This window comes from Andrena cerasifolii, chromosome 12 (assembly GCF_050908995.1).
Source record: "Andrena cerasifolii isolate SP2316 chromosome 12, iyAndCera1_principal, whole genome shotgun sequence".
Classification (NCBI taxonomy): Eukaryota; Metazoa; Arthropoda; class Insecta; order Hymenoptera; family Andrenidae; genus Andrena; species Andrena cerasifolii.
Window position 1 is genome coordinate 678945 of NC_135129.1, and position 27748 is coordinate 706692.

The following is a 27748-nucleotide window of genomic DNA, read 5'->3' on the forward strand; positions in this document are numbered from 1 at the left end:
TGCACTAAATCTACAGTTTAGGAGGCGCCCCTTCGTTGACATACCTCTTTCTTCGATCAACTGTCACATACTGGGTGGCTCACACCCAGAGCAATTTTCGAACGACTGCCATTGTCATCTTAACGATCCAATCGATACGAAAAAAATCATGGGTCAATTTCAGGGTTTTTAAAAATGTATTCCAATAGTTTTTTGATTGAAATTTTATCACAGTTCTTGTAAAAAAAGTCTAGGTTACTAGGTATATATTGAGAAAAAGTCTAAAAATACTTTAACAAATTGTAACTTTTACAAATTTCAATATTAAAAGCTAAAAATATACAGAGTTATTGTTCAGATATAATATTTTGAGGAACAAAAAAATAGTTTGTAAGTCGGCTTTGGAAAACAGGTATTTACATATAGAAGGTAAGCTATTTCAGTAGGGGAGAGTAGGGTGGTAAAGCGGAACGGGTGGGTAAAACGGAACACCAATGTTTCTCTTATTAAGCCGCGTATTCACCTGTGCATTCGCCCCGAATGTGCATCGGGTGCGCACCGATTTTTTGCTCGTTCGGAGCTCAGCGCGTTTGGCGCACATTCGGCGCGCGTTCGGGCTTGAGTGAAATTTGCCAGCAATCGGATCGGCCCGAATGCGCGTCGAACGCGCGCCGTGCACCGAATACGCGCCGTACAGCGAACGCGCGCCGAACACCGAACGAGCAAAAAATCGGTGCGCGTCCGATGCACATTCGGGGCGAATGCACAGGTGAATACGCGGCTTTAGGCCGCGACCAGATCTGAACTGAACGGCGAACGGAACACCACTTGAGACTCCCTAATGCCGCGTTCCTACGTGTGGAACGTATATTTCTAACGATTTTCGCCAGTTTAGACAGAGCCTCGTGGCTCGCGACAGCTAAAGATTGAGGGACAGAGACTGTTTAGAGTAGTGCAGACCAAAGGTTTGCCTGCCATATGACACCGAGGAAGGAACCTCGGGACCCTCGACCGAAGGAAAGTCAGGCTCGTCGAGATGTTCGAGCTGTTCCCAGACCATGTCAGTAAAGTCCCTAACCATCAAAGGAATGGCTCACCCACATAGGGTAACTGGACTGGTGCATCCCTGTCCCTCACACCACCGTGACTTGTTGTCGTCCTTGCCATTGGGGGTATCAAGTAGTTTGAAGAATCAAACCAAGTTGGTGATAAACGAAGAGTGTCCCACAAACCTTCCTAAGCGTACCTACGCCTACGGTTCGAACTGTCTACGGGACTCTCAGAATAGTTTCACCGTTCACACGAGCACCATGTCCGCAGATCAAGCAGCCGCTGCGTATATCTGCATGTATTACGTTTTTAAAAAAAAATAACAGACAGTAACTTTGGTCTGCACTACTATGAACACTCTCTGTCCTTCAATCTTTAGCTGTCGCGAGCCACGAGACTCGGTCTAAACTGGCGAAAATCTCTAGAAATATGTTTGTTTGTTTGTTTTTATTGTTATCTTGTGTTTTAAGCAGGATGGCGTTTCAAGCTTATTTTTGCTTATATTGCCCAACGAACTATAGTCCCATTTTATTTTATCCCTCCTCTCTCCTTCGGGACCCAGCAGCAGCAGCGCACCGGGAGAAAGGTGGTCTCCCATCTTTCCCCAGTACACCGCCCCGTGATGCTTAACTTCGGTGATCTAACGAGAACCGGTGTTTTCCATCACGGCTACGGCCGCTGGTCGCTAGAAATATACGTTCCACACGTAGGAACGCGGCATTAGGGAATCCCAAGTGGCGTTCGGTTTGCCGTTCGGTTCAGATCTGGACGCGGCCTTAGATGAGAGCTGCGAATGAGTTGGTATCGCGTGAAATGGGACCAAACGGTCCTCACAGCATTTCGTGACAGACCATAGACCCGTGCACACTTTTCGATTAACAGTGTTGTAAACATTTCCGGCATCGAAGTTACGATATTGTGTTGTAGTTTCGACCACGTTTCTTCACTTGGATTTAGAAAAGTTATAACGGCAAGAACACCGTTGGATCCTATAGTCCTTACGCTACATTTTGACGTTTCACCTAGTTCTTTACCTCACGCTGAAGTGTAAATATTAAATGTTTACTGAATTACCGCATGTGGGGCAAAACGGAATACTTTTGTGTGGGGTAAAACAGAACACCTATTTAACCCACTTCCACCAATCCAATTATCTTGAAACTTTGCAGCCGTGCGTAGTTATGATGACAATACAAAATTATGAAAAAAACCGAGAGGGGTGAAAAAATTACCCAATCATTACAGGCTGATTTCAAGTCGTTTGTATATATATATAAATATAACCCATAACCACAAATACAAACGACTTGAAATCAGCCTGTAACCGTATGCACTAAAAATGCACTAAAAAATTCTCCATGCACATGTTGATATTCATTATTCATGTAAAAGTCCATGTGTATTTGATTATTTTCAGTAATTTTTATGTTATCTGATAAAATATTTTTTCTTATGTGTATAATATATTATATTTTTGTTATATTTTATTTGTAACAGTTATACCTAAAACATATATTTATATTTTTTTTATATAAATGGATACATTTTAAATAAAAAAAATAAAGATTTTGCACGTTTACATGATCTTCAAGTGGGTGTTCCGCTTTACCTGACCACTTGAGCCAGGCGAAGATTTCAATACCTTCGGTAAATCTCATTTTCCTTTGTTGCCAAATATTTTTCTCAACAAAGGCTTTGCTTTTTTTATAGTCTAAGGTCCACTTAAGACTCCTGTTGAAGTCCCGTCACTTTTTTCCTGCCGATTTTATGTTATCACTCTCCAAAGTTAAGCGTTCCATTTTACCCTACTCTCCCCTAATCGAAAATAGATATTACACGAATATCCACGATATTCTACGTATTGGAACAGGTACATAGCGTCAAAATCAACTTGTGAGTGACTCACACCCAGAGTGTCAACTAAGGGTTAAGTATGTTTTCCCTCATTCGATGGATTTTTGAGAAATTTCAATTTGACGGCGTTGATCTGTTGCGATATTAGGTGACTTCACTTATGTATGTACCTATTCACAGTGATCAGATATGAAGTAATTGCATTATACTTTTGTAACATCATTCTCCCTCTATGTGTTATATTTATCTCTAGCAGGTATCCATTTCCCAAAAGAACGATAGGTAAGTAGGAAAATATTTTCCCTCGTGTTGTATTGTACAGAAATCTATAATATTTTCAATTTTGTGTCAAAAAGAAAACTTTAAAAATCTATTACGAACCTTTATGCAACTTTTGGGAAATAGTAGATATTGAAAGGATGCATTAGATGCAAAGGGTAATTAAACAGCTAAAGGAAGAAACATGTAGAAACTTCTTTCAAAATCTAGTGAAATGTAGGAGATAATTTGTTACAAGTTTGTTTATCTGAGAAATGACGTTATAATACCGTTCCTTATTTCACAATATCGTACATTTCACGGCCATTTAACATCCCCTTTAATATATATAATACGTAAATTAAAAAACGGGGGTGCTATTAAAAAACAAACTATGAAACCAAATGTATTGAGTTGAACAATTTGAATTGAAGTACAGAGAGTGCTGTAAATGAATACTGAATAAGTATTAACGGTATTATTTTTATAGCAATCAAGAGGTAATTTTAGAAATGCAAGAAGATATTTTTTAATACACTTAAAGCAGCAGACAAATCGTTTAAGTACTTGAATGTGTGTAGCAGCCTCAGATGTGGATTCTAAAAATATTTTTTAATTACTGAGAGCAGTTCCCTAGAAAAATAAGTAGTAATATTTTATTTCTTAGAATTAAAATTGAGGATTTTCAAAAAGTCAAATTTATCAGATCGCGTTAGATAAAAAAAAAACTGTTGCAAAAAGGGAATTTAATTTTTTTCTAGACGGTGTTCAATTAAAGGCGTGTAACAAAATCCGGGTAAAAATCAGAATTAAGTATATGTGCTTGTTGTTGCTTATAAATATCTGTGTAAACCTGTAGCCTCGTGTCAAGATGAATCTTCTCCCAGAAGTGACTGCCTTGCCGTAAAAGGTCTCGTACACCTTTCGACTGTGCAACGGGTGAGAGCGAATAACGTTACAGCTAAAAATCGGCGAACTCTTGGTAGATGCCTATCGATTTCACAGAAATTCCACGAACCACTTGCTGGAAATCAATATTCTCGTTATCCGATCTGTCTTCCTGATGAATATTGGGGTGCCGACGATCGTTAATCCTTCGTTGACACACGTCTTTCTTCGATCAACTTTGACATACCTGGGTGGTTCACACCCAGAACAATTTTTGAACGACTGCCATTCTCATCTGAAGAATCCAATCGTTATGAAAAAAATCATGGGTCAATTTCATGGTCCGTAGAATGTATTCCAATAGTTTTTTTTATTGAAATTTCATCACAGTTCTTGTAAAAAAAATCTAGATTACCATATGTCGAGAAAGCACGAAGAAAATCTTAAAAAAAATTGTAACTTTTACAAATTTTAATATTAGAAGCTAAAACTCTTCAGAGTTATTGTTCAGATATAATATTTTGAGAGAAAAAATAGTTTGTAAGTTGGCTTTGGAAAAAAGGTATTTATTTTGCATGTAGAAGGTACAGAGCGTCAAAATCAGCTTATGGGTGGCTTACACCCAGAGTGTCAAGCGAAGGGTTAAGACTTTTGAGAAATGCATCACGATGTAAACTATACTTGCAAGGTGAAGAAAAGGTCCAAGTAAATTTAACTACATACCTTACCGTTAAACCATGCGTTGTCTCAAACACCGCTCTGAATCTTTACGGCTGTCATCTCTAATAAAAAGGAAACTTAATGCTGCTTAGATTATTACCACTATGGACCTTGTAGCTCTTGTACCTAGTGTTACGTGGCAGCAGAATATATTAAGAAGGTATCACGATTTATGCACGATTGAATGTTTAGAAAAAGAAAATGTGTCAACATTTGTAAATGCCCTCTGTGTGTTGAATGGCAGATGTGGAAGGACAAAGTTTTAAATTTATTTCTATTGGAAATGTAATCATAAAATTAAAGACAAAGATTCTTAGATAAATAAATAATCAATTGTTTTAAAAATATTATTCAAAAGATAAAATTTTATTTTCCTTTACAGTGTTGATAGTTTAAGACTGATGTAAGATAGGGCGCTGTGTGTCGCTGACACGAAACAAATTAATGCGCTTATTGTTTATCTCACATTGACCATTCTTACAAATCCATATTTGAATTATAAGATACAGTTAAGACTTTCGGCGAGGCTGAAAGTATTTAGACCAAGTTACAGTGTTGGTGATATTGTAAAAACAGGTAAGTTTATTTACACTCTTCCGATATTGGGGGATATAATATGCATAAAACTATGGTGTAACACCAACAATACGTATGTATTCGCTTTTAATTTTTTTTGATAAGGTGGTCGATCACTCCCTTGATTATGGGACAATCCGACCACGTTAATGCGGGACAATCCGACCACGTTAGTTAAATATACAGTGTGACTATCTCGAAAAATATGAATGGTACGAAAAATTGTTTCAGACGAAAGTTGTAGGATGTCGTGGGGGGCATAACATGTTCGTATTTTTTATTTCTTACTCTTGTAACTGACATCGAAACACTACCTACATGTGTCCTGTTTACTGTATTCCATAATATCGTTACAGATTAAGAAATGCCTAAGATTTATAAAAGAGAAAGTGATAGGAGAGCTAAATGCATCGGCAACTGCTTAAAAATAGCAATAGAATGCGTTAAAAATGGTAGAATGGGTGTAAATGCAGCCGCTCGAAATTTTGCAATTCCTAAATCAACCCTAACATTTCAGCAATTCCAGAAACAAGTGCGACAGTGGTTCTCAGAAAAGGCGGTACGCAGCTTGCAACCATTCGGAGTAGTTCAGAACACATTGGGGCACAGAGGGACAAAATAAATGTAAAGAAACACACGAACTCTTCAATTCCTAAGAAGAAACGCAAAAAAACAGTTAAAAGAATCGTCAGTTTCAAGGAGCGACAGTCCCATTCTTCAAGAGAGTGATATGTCGTTAGAAGAGTGAGACGAAAACGAATGTGTGAGATGCGGAGAAAATTATTTTGAAACCTCGAAAAGCGACGATTGGGTTAAATGTATGCGCTGCAGCCGTTGGTTACGTGATAGATGCTCTAAGTACGATAATTTTTGCGATTTATGTGGAAAACTAAAGAAGACATAAAATATCAATTAATTTACTCGTGTATTATACTTTTTATAAGCTACACTTTTTCTTATTTTTCAAGGTCGGTCTCACCCCGACATGCGAGTGAGACCGACCAGTTGCAGTGCCGATGTTTTTGGTTGAAAATCAAAATAAATATTTGAAATTAACGCACACTATAATTTATATATACCCTAAATTGCTTGGGCTTTGCTTTAATTTGCACAAAACGACAAGGAATGTGAAAAACAACGATGCTACAGTTTCTTTTCCAAAAAGTGGTCGAACTCTCCCGTACTTACAATATGACAAAAATAATTGAAACAAAATAAAAATAAGACGGTAAAGTTGTTTGTTATTGCAATAAGAAACGAAAAAGAAACAAAGAGGGTAACATATATGAACTAAATAAATAAATAAACATCGGAAGCTCCAGTCCTTTAGTAGCGGGAGTAACGAGTTAACTTGTCTTGCAAAAAGCTCTCCAGGTAAAAATTTTGTAATTTCCTATATTTCTTCACGTAACTCACTTTACCTATTCCTGCTGGTTACCATAAATTTCTGTGTCATATTTTCAGAAGCATATTATATTATATAATAGAAGACGGTTCCCAAAGTGTACGGTCAAAGTTTTTTAACATAGAAAATGTCTCACACTTCAATTATTATTCGGTACTCATATTACAACTCTACTCACTTTAACTGTTTATTTGCAACTATCTTTACAGTAGGATCTCTCTGTTTACTCCCTGAAGTCAAATTCAATTCTTATTTCTGGAAGACAAATAACTGAAATAACCCAGGCGGTAAGGACAACTGCCTGTCTCTTTTTCTAAGAAACATAGTGGGCAGTAATTGTTAACAGATTGTCCGCCATATTCGCGATATTAGTGTCGAAGCATTTTTAAAATAAAGAAAGAGTGGTCCTCTCATCCTTGCTCGTGACACGCGTAATTACTGGAGTAGTCCAAGTTTTAAGTGATCCCTGAATGAAAGACGAGGTCTTTAGCCTTACGCGCCAGCTTTGTAGTAATCTAGTAATTGCGTAATACATATACGCGACTCACATGAATGAATGTATTCATAAAGGCGACCCGACGCGGTACGCGCGTCACATATACAGCCGACTGCAATCTCAATAAGAAAATATGTCTATTATGTTGTTACAATAACGATATCAATTCATTGACTGCCGTGGCACTGTGCGAGTCCATTGTCTTCAAACGACAGTTGGGTGCCCATATTTGACAGGTCATGCGAGTCGTTTTTTTTTTTCGTGATAAGTGAAATTCGTTCTGCCGCACACACAAGTCGAGCATTATGCAAATAATTTCTTCACAAATGAAGACTTTGAAATGTTTCAGAGCCGCGTTTCCCAACTAAATTTTGTCACGGAACTCTTCCAAACTTACTTAACTTTGTCGGAACCCCCCTATCTCAACAGTTTCTCAACTCTCTTTTGTGTGTATACGAAGGATCGTAATATCGGAATAAATCATTTATACTAAATAAAACAAAGAAATTAAAAATTTCATTGTAAGATAACTTTTCGCGGAACCCTAAACTTCGTATAGCGGAAGATCAGTTGGGGATCGCTGTTTTAGAGGGTCTACGTTTCGCCTTAATTTGTTTTCCTGTAGATGAAGTTATTAAGGAGATTTTAAAATCATCAGCGATTTCTTAAATGGGCCAATATATTTTGGCTGCTGCAGTAATATAATGCAAATATAATAAGATAAATATAAAAAGACGAATTCGACTAGGTAAACCTACTCTGTGTGTAATAAATGTAAAAAAAGAAACATTTACTGAAGAAATCTAACACATGTTACTTTACTTGGCACTGCAACTTAAAACCAGAAAATAAAAGCAGTGAAAAGTATTCAATTAGGTACTAAATATCACATTGTGTGCAAATACTAGCAGGTGTCCGATATAATACTTACTAAATATGTATGAATGGCAGTGTATGTATGTATAATGCGTTGCTTCACCTACATTTCAATTAATGTAACTCGGTTCCTTATCAAAATGAACCTACAGCACTAGAAGATAGGATGCAAAGAATTGTTGCAGCATGTGCCTAATTGTAAGTTCATCAAACGAAATACAACTTTCTTGCATTTTCCTCAGAATTAAAAGAATCCTTAACGAAATCAGAAGCCGAGTGGATAAAAAAACACTTGTGAGACGTAGTGGGGTTAAAGAAATGAGAACACAATTGGGTAAAAAATGGCCCAAGGGACATAGTAGGGTTAAAGTAAACAAGGACTCGGTTGGCAAACTGACAGTAATCTTAAACAGTCATCTAAATAGGTGCCTGAAAGAAGTTGCGTAGGCCAGGAAGATCTACGAACTAAGTTCGTAAAATAAATATCACGAGCCTGCTTCATTTTTTTATAAGGAGCATGACCCTTACCCTGACCGAGGGTCAATAACTCGATGTCATTATTTCTGGGGATAATTGATTTCGTCGGTTCATTACGGATCGTACTTCCTCCGGACAAAGCTGATATATGACGTTTTAACTGGTGGAGTACGGTCCAGTAATTGAATTTAAGGGGCGGAAGCGAAGAAATCTGGTCCCCTTTCGTATTAACGTAATCAAGTTCAGTTGCCGCTACCGTTACCCGTCGCGGCCACAATAGAGACATTAAATTGTCAGTACGGATTTATTAAAACTGACGCTGTTGCACAGTCATTCCGCGTCGGAAAGCGTGAACCTCAACACCGCAGGTATAGACATTTTTTGCAGTTGGTAGCCTTCATTATCGGTCTCGAGAAACTAGTTAGTGTAAAATTGTAACCCGAGTATGAAGTGCGGTGGTTCTAAGCAATTAAGCAGAACCACCCGATGCGTCTTTCCACTATAGACACTTACGCTCAACTTTTGTTCATAATAAAAAAAATGCGCAATAATTTCAAGGGCTGATTTCACCCCTTCAGAGTGAATTTCCACAGATAAAAATGCACTCTACATTCGCACCAAGTTTCATTAGAATAAGAATCCTCGGGTTGGGAACGTTTGGGTTGGTTAAAAAAAAATATGAACCGATTTCTTGAACTCTGGGAAAATAAGTGCTCCAAAACACTTGTTCGCAATTACCTATATAAAAAGGAAGCATTTGTGTGGAGTGCGGTAATAAATGTAGTTGTGAACTTATCTCACGATTTTCCAAATAATATATTTCCTGTAAGTAGTCCACAGCTTACAAACTCACACAGCTTACTAAAATAATTGTTAGTTGTTTTTTTTAATTTTTTACGGAAATAGGTAAGTAAAATGATTTATTAGAAATTTTAAATAAAAAGTTTCAAATAAAACAATGTTCATCAAATTAACTAGATTTTTTAGCAAATTTCAGGTTTATCCAGGAAGTTAAATACAATTGTATTATGTATTTAGGTTTGTTAAATTTGTCTTTAATGAATCAACAAACGTCTTTTTTAATTATTCTATATTTTTTATAATTTTTCAACAGTGCTTGTAACATTATTCTACGTTTTTATTATCCTACCAGTTATGAGGTTTAATATTATCGTCAGTACTTTTAATATACAGTTGTGTTTTATAATACTGCAAATACTGCAATTATTGCAAACTCTCACGTCATGTTCATTTCGGCCTCAAACTTATATTGTACAGTTTACATTACATTATTTTGTATGCGAATTTCGCCTTTCTAGACAAATCTAGAACATATCAGTTTAGTGACTAAATTTTCGGCGAAATAGCAAAAGAAATTAGATTAATACAGTTTCATGAAAACATAAACATCTTAAAATAATTCTGTTCTTTCTCACACAGTAGGTACATTATTTATGTAGATTTTTAAACAAAAAATATATTGTGACTTAATATATTAATAAAAATTTCAGAGATTCTATTAAAATTCACAGTTACTACAATTTTTTTATTTAAAAAATAAGAGTGTTCTCGAAATGAAATATGTTTCTTTATCTCACCAATAAGTGATAAATTTTAATTTATGACCAAATATTTTTCAGATATAATGCTTTCATTGAGATCATATGGATTAATATTCACGAGGTATTAGAAAAATTCACTGCAATGTTTTCTTTTCTCATGGAAGCAGTTCTGTAACTGACAGTACAATCTGAAAAACGGTAATTATACATAAAAAAAATGACTTGAAACGGTTGGAGGTCTCGTTTTTTCAGAAAAACTGGCGTCAAATATTGGTTAAGAACATGTTTATATAATCAAAAATCGGTAGAATGTGGCAGTAAATATAGTACAAAAACGAACGAAATAAATTCTTGTGCAAAATTGAATTGAAATTCTAGAGTAGCTTTTTTCGAACGGGGCTTTAGTTTCAACAAAATCGGCGTTGAAGATGAAACAGATACTTAAACAAGTCCACATGTAGTCTATAGAGTTTTCAAATTGATTTTCTCGAAAACAGAGCCTCGCTGGAAGGAAATGTTGTCTCACAATTTCTACTCATTCTTGTACAAGGATTTATTTCCTATGCACCTATTCTTGCAATTATTAATTCTTGATCCGTTGAACGCATATTTAATGGATATTCAATGTCATCTTTTGTGAGAACGAAGCCTGAAACCAAGAAATGTTATTCTAAATGTTTGCCATATTCCTCCATGCAATGACTACCTTTCGACTTGTATTATCAATTACAGAGCAGCCTGTAAATTTTGAAAAAGGAAGAAATATTTTTGCAATCTCTCCCTCAGAACAAATGACATTTTCTCTTACAAAGTTTCCTCAGTCTTTCGATACCTTTCAGCCTATCAGTGGCGTATTCGTTTTCCCATGCATCCAAGAGTAGATTATAATACCTGACCTCATCGAAGAAGTCAAAGTACTCGTAGGTGTAACACGTAGGAAAGATTTTCTCGAATCGACCGGTTCGCGTAATCTCATCTTCGTGCCGTATTAGTACTTTTATGTCGGCCGGCGTAAGGCGCTGCAGGATGGGCTCCAAATAGTCCTTCCGAGTGGTCACCTTCGTGTACGTATCCTGTTTCTGCTTATCGTCCCACGTCAGCAAGCTAGAATACAACTGGCGATTGTAGCAGACAGCGCTTTCTTTATAATTCATCCTGAGCATTTTCAACTCTTTGTCCGTTAACACATCCGGCACATGGAAGCCAACCAGATTCAAATAATCCTTAGCCAGCTGGTCCTTCACTATCTTACATAAAGGCGTGTCAGGCTCCATGGATGGGAAATGATTGACTTCGAGGAGCCAAGGTCGGTACTCTCTGTCGAGGAGGATGTCGAAGCCGAACAGTTGATAGAAATTGTACGTTGACGCGGATGTCTTCTTCCACGCATTCACGAGAGACGATTCGGCGGAGATAATAGTCTTGATAGCCATATCCTTGATCTTCGACCAAATCTTAAACGTGTCCACATGGTCCTTCGAGGCCAGATACTTCCACAAGCAATTCAACGACCACATGTTACCTTTGCGCTTGTTGGGATCGTCATTGGGCTTGAAATTGGGGTTGATTTTGTTCACGCTGGTGTTGGTGAGGTGCATGAATCTGTCGGACAGAGTGCTTACATGGTTAAAATACTTAATAGTTGCAAGCCTGATCAGGCCGTCGTCGTAGACGTAAATTCTAAGCGGCTCGATGCTGGTCAGCAGCACGTACAGCCGCATGTCGAACTTGATGCCATTGATAAGTCGAGGCTTGGAGATGTAACGTTGAGCAATGAGGGGACGATTATCAGGTATTTCGTACACTCGGGACACCAGCTTTATTCCATGACCCGCGCAGGAGTCTGGCGGCTTCACGATCCATATTCCGCCATTCTTGTTCATGAACTTCCTCAACTCATCCCTCTCTTTCGGTAGAACGAACGATACTGGTATATAATTGAACCTGTTGCAACCATGCTTCCTCATCATTCTGCGGAAATTCTTCCAAAGCAGTATTTTGTTGCCTAGCTGAGCAGTGCTGGGAAATTGATTGACTTTCGAGAAAATCTTGGGCCGCTTCAGCCGGGAATGGGCAAGCTTGTTGCACCAGGTTCCACACCAATCGGCAGTTACGTCGTTGGTTGTCCTGAATCCTGATTTCCGAACCATCGACGTGATAATTCGCGGGGAGAATTTCTTTGCGTGCCACCAGAGCAGGTGTTTAGTGATCTGGAGGGGCAGTTCAGTGGTTTCGTTGTTTTTGAAGACGATGAACGGCGGTACGTGGTCAAAGAGGCTCTTGCGCATCGGCAGTGTCAAGTTTTTGTCACCGCAGCCGGTTGAGTCAATGATGGTCCGCGGTTTCTTTGTAGCCATTAGAAGCTCGGTTATCTCGGCGTAGATATACATTTCATCGTTCTCAGTGCTATAAGTTGGAAACAATTTGCCACAGCAGGTATCGGTGCAAGCGTTCTGCCTTCGCAGAATCGTCATGTCGCTTGGATCCTGGCTTCTTGTCATTCTTGGATGTTTTGCCACCGAGCGGTATTCGAACTGGCGGCGTGCTATAGAAATTACTGATAATTTTAAGTGTTTGGCCCAAAGTATGTGAGTTAGGTTAGTTGTGAACACTGGATTGGTAGTGAAGTCTGCGTTTCTTTTTAAATAGTGTATTAAAGGAAGTTGGCTGTTTGTCCATATCGTTCGTTCATTTAAACGTTAGCTCAAACGATTGTGGCCGACGAGAATTGAGAGTGGGATGATTTCACATGGTTGGCCTTCTTTCGACGAACATTTCTACAGTATTTCGTGAGTATGGTTTATGGTACTGCCAAGCCACAGGTTCCCGTCTAGAACACTTCTATTTCGCGAGGAAATATTACAGTCAAAATTCATTATTCATTGCTTTGGTTATGTAAACTTTTCTACTGTTAGCATAAAGTAAAGGATGGTTGATTTTGAAATAAATACGTATTTCTTTGTCCTACACGTTTTTACTAAGCGCGTTACATTTTTTACAAAGACTGCCACGAATGAAATACAAGAAGAAACATTACTTACTATCACCTCTCCAATTAACATGCGTTTCCGTTCTTTTCGTTATTACACTACTCTCCTTATTTATTTGTTCGTTTGTCTGGAAATTTTACTGTGGTTGAACCCCCGCCATTTCAACTTTATTAAAGTTATAATAATTTAATGCTCATTGCTAGCCGCGACTAGTTAATATTGCATATGCATTTAAAAATCAAATTTTTGCATTAAATTTCCGCCGAAGCACCTGTATGATTCATACATTAGTGACCTCAGATTAATGGAAATAAAAAGGAAAAATACAAGTGGTGAATTTTAAATATCCAAAGTAAACATATCATCGAGTGGCAGTGCCCTAAACAATGTTCACAAAATACTGTAGAAATGTGACCGATGAAAAAAAGGCCAAACATCGCTATCGAATCTCAACGGCCACAATCGTTTGAGGCGTGTGTGCAATTCAGTAAACAGTATTTTTTTAACTATAATGTTTTATCATTATGTTAATATTCATAATGACATAATTATCGCTACGTCATTTTTCAAACATTATTTATGGGCGTCCTGTTAACATTAAAGTATATTATTTATACAAAAGTTATACAAACCTGCTATCTTTTCTTCGTTTCCTACTTCTAAGTGTAGACTGTAAATTGAAATCGAAAAAAGGAATATATTGCAGTACCTCTTAATTGTAAAATGATTTATTAAGACAGTGATTTAATACAGTAAAATAAATTTGCACAACCGTGAAAAAGGCACATGTTGCGATCGTTCCGTGACGTGGCACAACGGTATAATAATAAACCTTATATAAGATCGTTTATAGTATATGTAAAAAAAAGGGTTCACACTTATATTGATAAAGTATCTCGTGGACGCGAAAGACGCCAGCGGAATAAATTTAAGTCCCTAAGAAACGGCGATCTAAAAAACCATTTGCTGCTCTAAATGATACTTCATCTGGCATAGTTTTTGTAATCTAGATATCCCATTTTCTCGATTATCGCCATATTTCACTTCCCACGCGTCGAACAGCATGTTGTAGTACCCTGGAACGTCAAAGTACTGCAGGTACTCGTGGCTAGTGGTGGTGGGAAAGAGTTTCTCGAACCTATCTAACTGCGTCAACTCGTCTTCGTAAGTTATTAAATGTCTAACATCGTCTGGCGTAAGGTCCTCAAGTATATCCTCCAAATAGTCCTCTCTGTTCGTTAGGTTGGCGAACAGCGTTTGCTTGTGCCGCTCTTGATAACTGAGACTGGTTCTATGCAACCTAAAGTCCTGACACACCACGTCCAACTGATACCTTTGCGCTAATTTATTCGCTTCTTCGGTTGATAACGTATTTGGCAGTTGGTACCCAACTATGTTAAAGACATTCTTAATTAACGGGCCCTTGACGGCGCTGTCCAGTGGGGAGGAAGACTGCAACGAGGGGGAAATGTTCACTTCCAGTAACCAGGGTTTCAGGTTCTCGTCTAAAAGAATATCGATGCCAAAGAGCTCGTAGCAGCAATACCGCGACGTCGTGTTAGCCCTTGTTAGACTACCGATGGCCGATTCGCCAGCTACCATTGTCTTGACGACGATGTCCTTCATGGAGACCCACAACTTCGATACGTTCACCTGCTCCCGTTCAAGATAGGACCACAGGGTCCTGAGCGTCCATTTGTGGCCGGAGCAAGAGTCAACACAATCGTTGTTGGTATAGGTGGCGCTGGTCTTGTTGATACTGTAGTTGGTTAGGTGCATAAAACGGTCGCTGAGGTAGTTTATGTCGTCGTTGTACTTGACCGAGGCGAATCGCGCCAGGCCGTCCGGGTAGATATAGATCGTCAGTGGATCGAAGGACGTAACGAGAACGTACAGCCGCAAATCGAACTTCGCGCCACCGATAAGCATTGGTCTGGATAAATACTGCTGGACGACCACCGCACGTTTCTTTGGTATCTGTGACCAACGGTGCACCACTTTGATCCCAGTTCCCCTAGCGGACGCTGGCGGCTTGATAATCCATTTCTTCTTGTTGCCCGCCTTCTTCCACACTTGTCGGAAGCAACGGAGATCCTGAGGTAGCACGTACGTCCTTGGAACGAAACCGAATTCTCGTTTCCCATACTTCATCATCATTTTGCTTAGATTACGCCACAGACGGTCCTTCCTGCCTACTTGGAAAGTACCCGGGAAATGGTTGATCTTCTGCGATTCTTTCAGCGTTTTGAAGCAGGTGGACTTCATATGCTTGCCCCACGTGCCGCACCACTCCTGGCACTTCTTCATCAAGCGGAATCCTGAGTTGACCAATGTATGGCGCACAATTAATGGTGTAATTGTACTCAAACGCCACTTCAGGTGTCTCGTTACTTCGTACGGCACTATTGGTCCCTTGCTGTCGAACAATTGGAAGGCGATGTAGGGCGCCACGTGAGAGAAGAGGCTTCTTCGGAATGGCATCTTGCTTCTCTTGTCACTATTGGCAGCAGTCAGCTGGTCGATGGTTAGAAGACCCCGATCGATGTCGAGGTAAGGCAGAATTTCCTCTACTTCGTCCTCGTACTGGGTTTCGATATCACCGCCATCGATGCTGCTCGCGATGCTCGCGATCTCGTGATGATTGTAGGCGATTACGTCCATCCCGGGCAGTCTGTAACATCTACGGTCAAACAGGCATGGCTTTAGCGTGCTTTCAACGCGACAAGAATTACGACGGGGCGTTTTAACAGCGAGAAGATTAACGCGCATTTTCTCACTTTCGGTAAGTCGCTTCATTGTCGCGGACAATTCAACCTAGAAATGTCACATGCAATCGGTTCGTTCGATTCTGCCCTTCCCGACACAAATGCATGGCAGCGAGTGGCCTAACTTCATATAGTTGGCATACGTGTCGCAAATACCTAGTTTCAACATATTTCGTGAGTATGGTCTAGGTCAGCGGTTCTTAACCTGTGCTCCGCGATGTAAATATATAATATTATTACTTTAATTCGCATGGAATCATTTCAATAAAAATATTATAATAGGAGTATGTGTATTTATTTCTGCGAGTGAGCTCGAGAAGGGCCAATGTCAATGTTTGGCTGCTTTCAGTTAAAAAGGACAACAAATGTAGATATAAAGTTTTTGAAAAATTTCTAACGGCAATTAGTCAAAAGTGTCAATTTTGACAATGGCCATTTTTGGACTCACCCACAGATTTATGTCCCCTTCTTTCTAAATTTAAAAGCCGATGATGAACAACTTTAAATAAATATTTTAAATCTTGAGTTACGTCTTGGGGATTAAAGAGGTCCATGGTAAAAAAAGGTTAAGAGAACCACTCGTCTAGGCAAGAGATTAGGCCACTGTATGCTGTGCATTTGTATTGGGCAGGACAGCATTGACTGGGGATTGTATGTACAATGTACAAATACACATGCACGTGTTGACGAGATACATCCAACTGTCGCATAAAATCTATTTAAGTTTGAATTTGAATTAAACATCGCACAAATACAAGTATACGTGGTATGCATATACTAAATATAAATTTATTTCATTTTAATCTGTGCACCCGTAAAAGTATCTAATTCATCAAGAACTGTGAATATTGAACAAAACGACTCATTGGAAACGAGTATCTTCATAAGAGAAATTACGTTATAATCTTTATGCATTGATCAATTGTTGAGGCTTCTAGAATCATTGTGCAAAGTAAGGGGATTTCTGTTTCACAGCTGCACGCATTTCGCATGCACATTAAACAGCGGATCAAAATTCTATATGCAATAGATGGATGAAAATAATACTTGTAAAAGTGAAGTGATTTTTTGAAAATTAATTTGAAATTTTAAAATAATTTGAATAAAAAAAATGTAATATGTACCTATCCTGTCATTTAAGAAGGAACCTGCCGACCGACGAGTTTAGACCGGGTTCTGCGCAGGTTGACGCTCATTGGTGCCGGGAGAAGCCACTATTGGCTGTACCTCCACCAACGCTTTTTCGGAGCCAATGAGCTCATTCTACATGCGCGGAACGGGTTCCTTCTTAAATGACAGGGAGTATATACCTATACTTCTATATAGGGAAGACATTGTTTAATGAATCTCAATGCAGGTTATTAATACGCTTATATAAGAATATAAGGTGTAATTAATTTTTCACTTAGAAATGGTGCCACACTGTTACACGCAGTCGGAATTTTTAAAGAAAAAATACACGATCTTCTGTTACTGCGATTTTAAAACGAATATACCCAAACGTTCAACATCTGAATAAATTACAATGTCAATTTTCAAGTTTCATTGTATTAAAATAAATTGTGCATAAATTTATAACATTATTAAATAATTTTATAACAACACGGTGAGCAATGTAAGTTACCAGGCAACTAATTTGGAGGAAATATATTTGCAAGAGATTTGTTATTTACTGTAATCTGACGTATGTCTAATAAAGCACCTACTCTCGACAGAAGCTAAGAGGAGCGGTAGCTTATGCTACTACTGATAATAACGTAGAAAATAGTACTATACTTTAGTACACATGTCTATTCAAGTTACTCTTTAACATTATTTTGATACATATTCATATATTCGATGCACAATGTACCTTTTTAATTAAATGAGAATATAAGTATGTTTCCAATTTTTATTGTATAGGTTTGGGAGCTTATAAATGTATAGTACATTATACACTTTCTCCGAAATATTCCCCAGTTAATCTATAATTGAACCAGGTATTTCAGAAATGCCATATGTAACCATTATGGCGGTGCGGAAAATTTAATTTTGAATTTTCAGTTAGCCTGGGTGCGGAATAGTTAGGAGAAAAAGGGACCTGCAGACATGAATATTTTTTCAAACTTTTTTGCAGTTGTGTTTGGTTAATCAAAAGACAGCTATCCCGCATCCAGGCCAACTGAAAATTCAAATTTAAATGTTTGCCTATAAAGTATTGCTCCGCCCTAGTGACCATCCAGTTTTTGAGAAAAAACATAAAAACTGTTTCATTCAAATAATTCCAGTCCTAAAAATCAGTGAAAAATTTATGTTTTAAATTGAAAATTCCTACATTGTTCTGGCAAATTAGGTGACAAAATTTCCATAATAGAACTAACACAAGAATTTTGGAAAAATGTTTACATGTATTGGTTCTGTAGTAAACCACTTTCTCCAACCTTTTTTTTGTATCGAAAACTTCCAACTTAAAAGTGAAACACTTTAGTGGTTTGAATATACATATTATTAAAGCAATAAAGAAAATTATGTGGAAAATTCTTCTGTCCATGAGAACAGCGAAATTTCTCTCTATCTACTGCGAAAGCAACACATGTGCTTTCACATATTATATCGTTTCTACGCTAAACTCAATCTTTGACGCCGCTTTTAACGGAGAAGGGTTGATGGAACATGTGTAACTTCTATGTACACCAAACGATGCGTGTTGGTAACTTGTATCTAATTCAAAACCGCCAAAAATGTTACATGTGTCGTTTCTGAAATAACCGATTTCATTGTCCATGTCAACTCTATTCCATCTAACGAGTAGCGCTATCCAAGAACCATTAATTCGTTAGTGAATAAAATATTTGTACACCTACCCACTTCGCCGTATTTACAGATAATGATATACACATGTATACGTATACCTCAAAGGAACGTCCAACAACCCGTGCCTTAACGAAATGCCTGCTTTTATCCCTTCCATTAAACCCTGTTCCCATTCTGCCATCTCTTACGAAACTAATAATAATAATTTTCACTTTCACTTTAAACTCTATGTTTTTCTTAACACTAGGCTTACGACACCCGGCAATTTGGCGGATTTCAAATTTCGAAAAGGGATAGGGACATTCCACGCGAACTCGGACAGATTTCGGAGTAAGTTTTCGTAGATTGCTGAAATTTAAATATGTTGTAGTCTTTAGTGATATTTAAACGTGCCTCAAAGGATTTTTCAAAATTTTGAAAAATGTCGATTTTTACAGCTGTTTGAAGTTAAGTGCTAACTTTTTTTCAATACGTTATAGCTATGGAAGTAGTAAAAGGATGGAGGTGAGCTTTACGGTGCTTATATGTAGAGAAGACATTGAAGTTTTAAGAAAAAATTATTTCAATTTAAAAAAGAAAATTTGAACCATTTTTTGCAATAATTTTAAACAAATGTAGGTTTTTAACATCGGGCGCGATTTTAAAAATCTGAACAAAAGAAGAATATAGTTCTATCCTTCCCCTTGATGGACAAATTTCCTAACCTTGTGTGGCCTTGAAGGTCATGGTATACCATATGGTTGAATTTGCCTTGACAGTCGCTTTCATATTGGGTAATCGTCGCTAAAAGTCACCCTCGTTTCAAGGAAAATATTGCGAACACCAAAAATTGAGATACCGTATTATGTTGGATATAAAAAACAGTAAGAGTTTTCCTCTTTCAGTTTTTTTCAAATACTTCTCCTTTTTTCAGATTTTTAAATTCGCGCCCGATGTTAAAAACCTGCATTTGTTTAAAATAATTGCACAAAAATGATTCAAATTTTTTTATTTAAACTGAAATATATTTTTTATAAAACTTCAATGCCTTCTCTATAAGCACCGTAAAGCTCATCTCCATCCGTTTACTACTTCCATAGCTATAATGTATTGAAAAAAAAGTTGGCACTTAACTTCAAACAGCTGTAAAATCGATATTTTTCAAAATTTTTAAAAATCCTTTGAGGTACGTTTGAATATCACTAAAAACTACAACATATCTCTCTTTTCTGGAAGCAACTCAGCGTACTTTTGATCCCCCATATCTTTCTGCTGGAGTTACCCAGAAACCTGAAACTTTACTGAAACCTAGTACCTTGCAAACGAAATTAAGCCCCCCCCCCTCCCCCCGAATTTCACGTTTCTATTTTTCCTAGTTCACAACATATTTAAACTCAAAGTTTCGTTATTTCGACACTGACCCATCATCAAAAATCAGACGTACTTCCCGTAGCCCTAGAAACTTGAACTTTGGCAGAAAGGTAGTGTTTGGGATACAATGAAAGGAAAAATTAAAAAATCTGGAAAAATCGTTTTCTCTAACAATTTATGAGAGAAATTCGATATCTCTGGAACCACTGAACCCATAACCATGAAATTTGATAGACACGCTCCTCTTAGCCCCCAGGTGCTCGCTAAGAATTTAAAAAAGAAAAACTCGCCGCCCTATTACCGAAAAACGATACACGAATGTTTAGCCCCGCGGGCGTGACGCCGTTAACGTAGTCACAGCGCGGAGCCCCCCACTCCGCAAAAATCGCGTGAGAAGGGCCAGTAAGGCTAGAGAGTGGGCTATTCGAAAAACAGTGGCTGATGTCCGAAAAGAACCCGTAGCTAAGAAAAGAAGGATCACTTACAAAAAGAAGTGAAATCCCATGAAAAACATTTCGTGTAAAAAATGTAGCCGAGTCTCGTGACTCCTTTACCCATAAAAAGTTGTGAGATGTCACGTAGAACCGAGTATAGCGCTCTAATTAACTCTGACACTTTCATTCACAAATCACTCCAAGTCTACATCTTTAGTTAAGGAACATTTTGTGACTTCGCAATTACGCAGCACAGGGGAGTTATTACACCTTACAATGTTATGCAAAATTAAGTTCACGCTATAAATACATATACGTTCAGTTCCTGTATAAATATTATTTTATGCAATACTTTATTAATAAACGTGAATATTAAAATGTAAGCAACTTCCGTCACATTCTCGTACTGCGTAATTGCTAAGTCACAAAATGTTCTTTAACTAAAGATGCAGACATCTCACAACTTTTTATGGGTAAAGGAGTCACGAGACTCGACTACATTTTTTACATGAAATTTTTTTGATGGGATTCAAATTTCAGCGATCTACGAAAACTTACTCCGAAATCTTTCCGAGTTCGCATGGAATGACTCGATAGCGAAAAAAACATAGCATTAATTTATAACCAATTTGTACCGTAAGTTAATAATTATATTCAAAGAATTTATACACATATTTATTTCCTCCTACCTTCTAGCTTTTAAGATCTAAGTACATGCAGTACTTATACATATTTCTACGGAACCCGTCAAATTGGCAGATCGGCTAATTGCATAAATAATCCTAATATATTTGCTTCATTCGTGAAATTATTACTCTAATAATAAATATTACAGTAACAGAAAAGTCCCTACTAACAATGAGTAGAAATCGTAATATGTCGCAGATATATTTGCTCCTCCGGATCCGATATCTCAAATGATACATATGTACATCCTATGGCCTCAGTATTTATTACTGCTTTGTCGACAAGCACGAGAATAACGAGCGATCTTCATTAGCAAAGTTGGAGTCGCAGTAAAAAAAAAATTTTAAAAAATCGTATAACGTTAATATCATTGTTACCACTTCTGTGATAATTTCTGGGAAGATAGTTTTTACTTACCTATTAGTAATTTATTTAGACGTGCAACTTAATATTGCATATACTTAAATTATATTTAAATTGAATAAGTCGGTTCTTGAAAGAAAATGCGTATTTCCGTTTACCCGTCAATGTGACAGGTGCTCGTAGAAATAAGTATATAAGAAATGTCCGTAAACCTACTTAGTGTTAAAATATATCTACTTTATTCAATTAAAAGATATGCGAAATTTGATGCGACAAATTTTAGAATTTGTTCAAACGACAAAATCTAATAATGCGAATTTTTCATCCTTCAAATTTGAAATCCAACAGAAGAAAAAGATGTTTTTTTTTAAATTTAACATTTAACAGGATACTTCTAGAAGACCAAAATCAACGTGGTGATTTTCGTAACTAATGTTCTAATTTGGGAAAATTATTGGACGAAACTCAAAAATGTAACTTTATGTATTATTTCGTTAAACTCTCTTTACCCTGATTACATTCTGGCCGTACTTTGCGCTGCTAATATCGAGGGCAAGCATGCATAAAAAAATTTGCGACACAAAGTTATAAATGTCTTAAAAAATTTGGTTCACAAAATTACTCACAAAAGTATCTGCCCTCTCCATACGTATAACATATTTTACTTATGTAGATAATACTAAATTCAGAATTACCCATTATAATTGACATTAGTATAATCCTCTATTGATATATTTTTAGTTAGTACCATCTATCAAAGAAATGCTCAAAGAAATTTTGCTAGCAAAATGGAACAAGATAAGTCCGAATTTCACAGAAAAATAGTTCAATCTATGCGTAATATTGATATTTTCGTTATTTCCTTATCTACATCCAGAAACTTAATTTTGTGTATACTGGATGATTGAATTTGCAATATTGATACTTGTATTGTAATAACTGCTAATCTTATTTCATCTCTTTCGGAGGTTTTCTTTGGTATTCGTTAATTTAAATTCAATTTTAATTTACCTTATTTACCCGTTCTCTATTCATGTCTCTTCACGTTATTATAATCTGCGAAGAGGTTGCTATCCCGGAATAAATAATAATAATAATTGGTACTAGTATCAATGATAATAGCTTAAAGCTCATAATAAAATCGCAAAAATACTAGAAGAATATTAATTTATTATAATTACGTTTGTATAAATCAAATATTGAATTTAGGCGACTATTTTTTTGCACAATCTTTGCTACTTCCACGCATAATATTTTTTTAAAAATAAACTGTGCCCATTTTTCAATTGAATACACCCAAAACCAAAGTTTATTAATGCGAATTAGAATTCTGAATTCTTACTTTGAAATGGATTTAATGTGTAAAATATGTCACATACAGGGTTGACGGATACTTTAGCGAGTAAGTGTATATTGTTGGAAAGAGTTAAGTGAGGAAAATCGCTAATGTTTAGCGATACTCATGAAAACACGTTGAGATCAATGAAAATAAATAATCGAAGCAAATATTTGAACCGATCAGCAGAGCGTGGGCATGGTTATTTTCTAGTGGCTCGAAAATGCTGAAATACCCTCGATGGTGGGGTGAATGATGGAGCAATAAGAGAACAAAAGGTAATAAAAAGTCGAAGCCTCCGCCGCGGCTGAAGTGAGTTAACACTGCTCTGTCGTATAATTTGCCGTGGCACTATATGCATAATAAATTTCGCGAAATAACACCAACCGCGTACCCAGGCCCCGAGAAATCGCGTTTGGTTTTCACACGATAAAACACACAAAGTCGTATGGACGTCGGATTAAACGGTCCGCTTTCGTGCATGGAGCCGGCATCGTTATAATTTTCCTTAAATGATGGCAGCTCATAAAAACGGTTATCGATGCGGCAGCCACATTTAAACACCGCCGGTTAATGAGCTATATCCAGACGAGAAAGTTTATCTTTCGCGCGAATCGCGCGGCGTAATCGTTTATAACATTTTAAATATTCTTAAGGCTTTCACGCACGCGTTATCGGCCCGTTTAACCAATTTTCCCAAAAAATTTCGGCATACCTATTTAAATTATGTAAACGGCAGCTGTCACCATTCTGCGGACGGAGCTACGAATACCTGGAACAGAGAAGAAAAATTTTCCGTGTCATTCGAATGATGAAATATCCAGGGCGTGCCGATCCAACGTAACACGCTGTTCGATCGAATTGTGGATGACTTTTAAGAATGGGACAAGCTCTGCCGATGAAACACAGCTCAATTCGGTAAGGTATTTGAAGTTATACAAATTGATTTTGTAATGTGAACTTTTCCTCTGGGGAACCTTTTCTTTCGCCGAAAATTTATATGGATCGAAAGCACGTATCAAATAACACGAAAAAAACAACACTTTTGAGTTTAGGAATCTATTCGTTGAAAAGTTGTGTAGACGAAATACTTGCAAAATTTTCACATGTTTTTTAACCTTTATTGTGACAGTAACAGTGGTTGTCGCACATGATTCGTTGTTGGAGGTTGGAGGGGTAGGAGTATGTAGTTTCTTTGTTTTCCGAGGCGGTTACATTGAGGGATTTCGACAGCGTAAAATACTTATAGCGACTCTGCACTGGTGCCAGAAAATGACTTGCAAGGGAACATCGCAAACCCGGAAATTCAAAAAATTCTGAAACTTCGTGAATATGTAGGGAATTTCCTGGAAACCCGGTTATTTCCCGATTTTCTGTTATAACTCGTGAACTGTAAAATAATCTTTTTACCAAATGATAGATCTAATTAAAAGAAGTAACTTTTGTCTCGAAACTTTTTTCCTATCTCCTACATTTCGCGAGTTATAACACAAAATCGGGAAATAGCCGAATTTTCGAGGGTTAATTTCACCCCCTTCGAGTGAACAAAAATTCCGTTGTAATCAGGAGGAAATCCCCTACATATTCACAGTTTCAGAATTTTTTGAATTTTCGGCTTCAGGGATCTACCCCGGTTGGATTAGTTGTTTCTGACAGAAACAAAGACAGCTCTATAAGAATCAACCAATTCAAGTGATTTTTTGGCACCAGTGCAGAGTGAGTGCGAGTTACCGAATTCGCTATTAGGGTGTTTCGAAAATACTGTAAAATACTTTTTTTACATTTCGAACAAAATTGTCTTTTTATATTATATAATTAAATACTGCACTCCCTCCCCCCTGTACAGTATTTCCGTTGACTTATTCCGAAACAACGCATTGCACTTCCTAATTTGTCCGGGGTGTTAGTATTGGTCGGGGCTAGATTAGTGCGGGGGGCGCGTAAAGCATGGTAGCGAACCGATGTGAGTTTGGGCATAACCTAAAATAATTTTTTCACAAAGGAAAAGTAGGAAGATGGTGCGTTTTTAGTATCTGAGGGTCTGTGATTATACTCACCAACGCGACCGTGCCAGGCCCGTGGCCTACGTTGCATAGTATTGGTTAAAAAAAAGTATCCATTCAAATTGAAGCATAACAGTTGGTCACATTAGGGGTTAGAATATACGTCAAAATTTCACAGTCCCTTTTTTTACTTCGTAACTTTTTACTGAATAGATTCCTAACCTCGAAATTGTTATTTTTGCATGTTGTTTCATACGTGCTTTTGATCCATATAAAATTTCGGTGAAAAAAAAGGTTTCCCAGAGGAAAACTTTACGCATTTCGTATTTTTAACGGTCAAAGGACAATATATATATGTGTATTTTTTATTTAACTTCGCATAATTCCCGGTACCTACTATTTTGATCGAGGTAAACAAATACGTAGATAATGATTAAAGGTAACTTTAGGCCAAAACAGCACCTGGTTGATGGATTTGTGTAGTTTTGCTTGCTCACGGAATATAAGCATTTTCTCAAAGTAAATTATAACTTAAGGGGTCTGGGTTAGTCCACTGTGACGGTTTGAAAAATTAAGCTCTTTTGAAAGATTTTTTTCTCCGTAGATACAACATACAAGGCCGGCGCGAGGATTCTTGGCGCCCTTATGCAAGAAAATTTTGGGCGCCCCCAAATTGTTGCACCGGTTTTCTATTTAATATGATTTTCCTTTACGGAGTACAATATAAAAAGTATTATATTTACATTTTGTTTATGTGGGATTTGAATATTTTTATTACTAAGTGTGCGATATATGTAAGTATGTTTTTTAGCGCCCCCCTCAGCTGGCGCCTTTATGCGGCGCATAATTTGCATAATGGGTTCCGCCGGTCCTGACAACATATAATGCAATAAATCTTTTTGTAATTTATGAATATACTCTTATATTATACAAAAAAATTTTCAAAGAATTTTTTTTAATTTGTTTTAAAACTTTAAACGCGATTATCTCAAAACGACATTTTTCAACTGGCACAGGTGATTGCAAAAAAAACTATTTGACCAATCAGTCTGTAATTTTTACACGTTATTCAGCACATCAGTGGCTATGGCCAGGATTAGGATTATATTTACTGATAAAAAATTAACAAAATGGGGAACGTTTGAAGTTTAAGTGTCGAAATACGGTGTATTTTTCAAGCATTTCGCCTTATAAAAAGTATGAAATAGTTAATCAAAAAAGGTTTCCGTAGCCCCGGCTATAGCCACTGATGTGCTGAATAACGTGTAAAAATTTCAGACTGTTTGGTCAAATAGTTTCTTTTGCAATCACCTGCACCAGTTCAAAAATTTTGTTTTGAGATAATTACGTTTAAAGTTTTAAAACAAATTTTTTTTATATAATAAAAGTAGATTAATAAATACCAAAAAGATTTATTGCATTATATGTTGTATCTACGGAGAAAAAAATCTTTAAAAAGAGCTTAATTTTTCAAATCGTCACAGTGGACTGACCCCTTAATACAATCAGAATGTAATTTTTATACTGTTTCATGATACAAAATCGACATATTTTTAAATATAATGACTTTACCTACGAGAAAGGAATAAAACTTGTATAAGGGTTTTCTTTATTTATCAAGATGTTTTTCACGGTAAAAATGGGAAAAGTCGAAGTGGCGTTATTAATTTGAAAGAAATTAGTGTTACGACGAGACAGAAAATAAATACTGACCTGTAATACACTGGATCGTCGAGAAAAAAAGGTAAAATATTCGTTTTGTATGTACCGTTTTATTTCATATAGACTATGTTATGCAAAAGCATATAGGTATTATTTCTGTCATAATAAAAATCTGAGACACTATAGATTTATGTTGCATTCTCAGATACGCATGAAATATATCTCGGCGAAGGCGAAATATCTTACAAGGAGAGATTCCCAGGTGTCCGCCTCCGATTGCTTTGAATTTTGGATATGTTTTAGAGGACCGAAAAATAAGATATACGTGTTTTATTATAGCGGCCTATTTGCATGTTTAGGGGGTGCAACCACCCATATAACCTTGAGGGGTGGTTTCACCCCCTAAGTATGAAAACGGGCCAAAATAAAAAGACACGTATTTCTTATTTTTCGGTCCACTAAAACATATCCAAAAATCAAAGCAATCGGAGGTGAGCACCAACTATTTTTATGAACTTTGGGGGAACTAAATACTTTAAATTTATTAAAGGAAAATGAGATAAAATCTGAAAGTCTGATCGATCCTTTGAATACCTAATTAAGACTGTCCGCCCGCTCCCGTTAGCGGTCCGCTCCACTGTTGCGCATCCGCGTCGCACGCGTATTCGTTGTACCCCCTATCGCTCACCTTTGCCACGAAATTCGATCACAATTTCAAATTGCCCATTCTCATTTTCACACTGCCATTTTCACTTCAACCATTGATTCTAGTCGAAGCCTTAATAAATGAAACAAAATCATCCGCCACCATAATTTTGTGTATATTCAACCCTTTCACTTTTGACTAATATAAAAGAGTGTGGTAAAAAAATGCCTATTCTTTTTATGAGTTGCATTGCTTTTTTAAAAGTGGTTCCGATTTTTATGCTATTTTAATCGGGAAAACATAAGGAATCGATTGGCGTATTTAACGTACCTATAACTATTCAAATTTTTAAATCCCTTCCGCCCACAAAAAAATAATGTTCCGCTATGCGCTTTCCAATCCTTACAGGTTTTGTATGTAACCATTTTTTAGACAACGCATAATTTAGAAGTTATTTATGATGTGCGAGATTAGTGGACCACCATATCCATTTCCTAGTGTTAAGGGGTTACGCCACCCTAACACGCTCGAAACTAGACGATTTTTTTGCAGATACTATGAGGTTGAAAATTACTTCT

At 37.0% G+C, this 27748-nt stretch overlaps 2 protein-coding genes across 5 annotated transcripts in view; both read right to left on the reverse strand.

Moving 5' to 3' along the window:
* Positions 1-10128: 10128 nt before the first annotated feature.
* LOC143375454 (tubulin monoglutamylase TTLL4) lies at positions 10129-12956 on the reverse strand. The gene has a single exon (XM_076824548.1). It carries the CDS (start codon positions 12640-12642, stop codon positions 10924-10926), a length of 1719 nt encoding a protein of 572 aa, XP_076680663.1. The 5' UTR covers positions 12643-12956; the 3' UTR covers positions 10129-10923.
* Positions 12957-13843: 887 nt separating this feature from the next.
* The window catches only part of LOC143375455 (tubulin monoglutamylase TTLL4), a 507564-nt gene continuing 493659 nt past the window's right edge, over positions 13844-27748 (reverse strand). For 3 of the 4 annotated variants that reach the window (XM_076824549.1, XM_076824550.1, XM_076824551.1), the window contains 2 exons: positions 23575-23631; positions 13844-15811 (listed from right to left, as the gene is read on the reverse strand). In XM_076824549.1, coding sequence (XP_076680664.1) covers positions 14083-15792 — 1710 coding nt within the window. In that variant the 5' untranslated portion in view covers positions 15793-15811; positions 23575-23631 and the 3' untranslated portion in view covers positions 13844-14082. The remainder of the gene's footprint in view (positions 15812-23574; positions 23632-27748) is intronic. The other variant, XM_076824552.1, reaches the window with a different exon arrangement.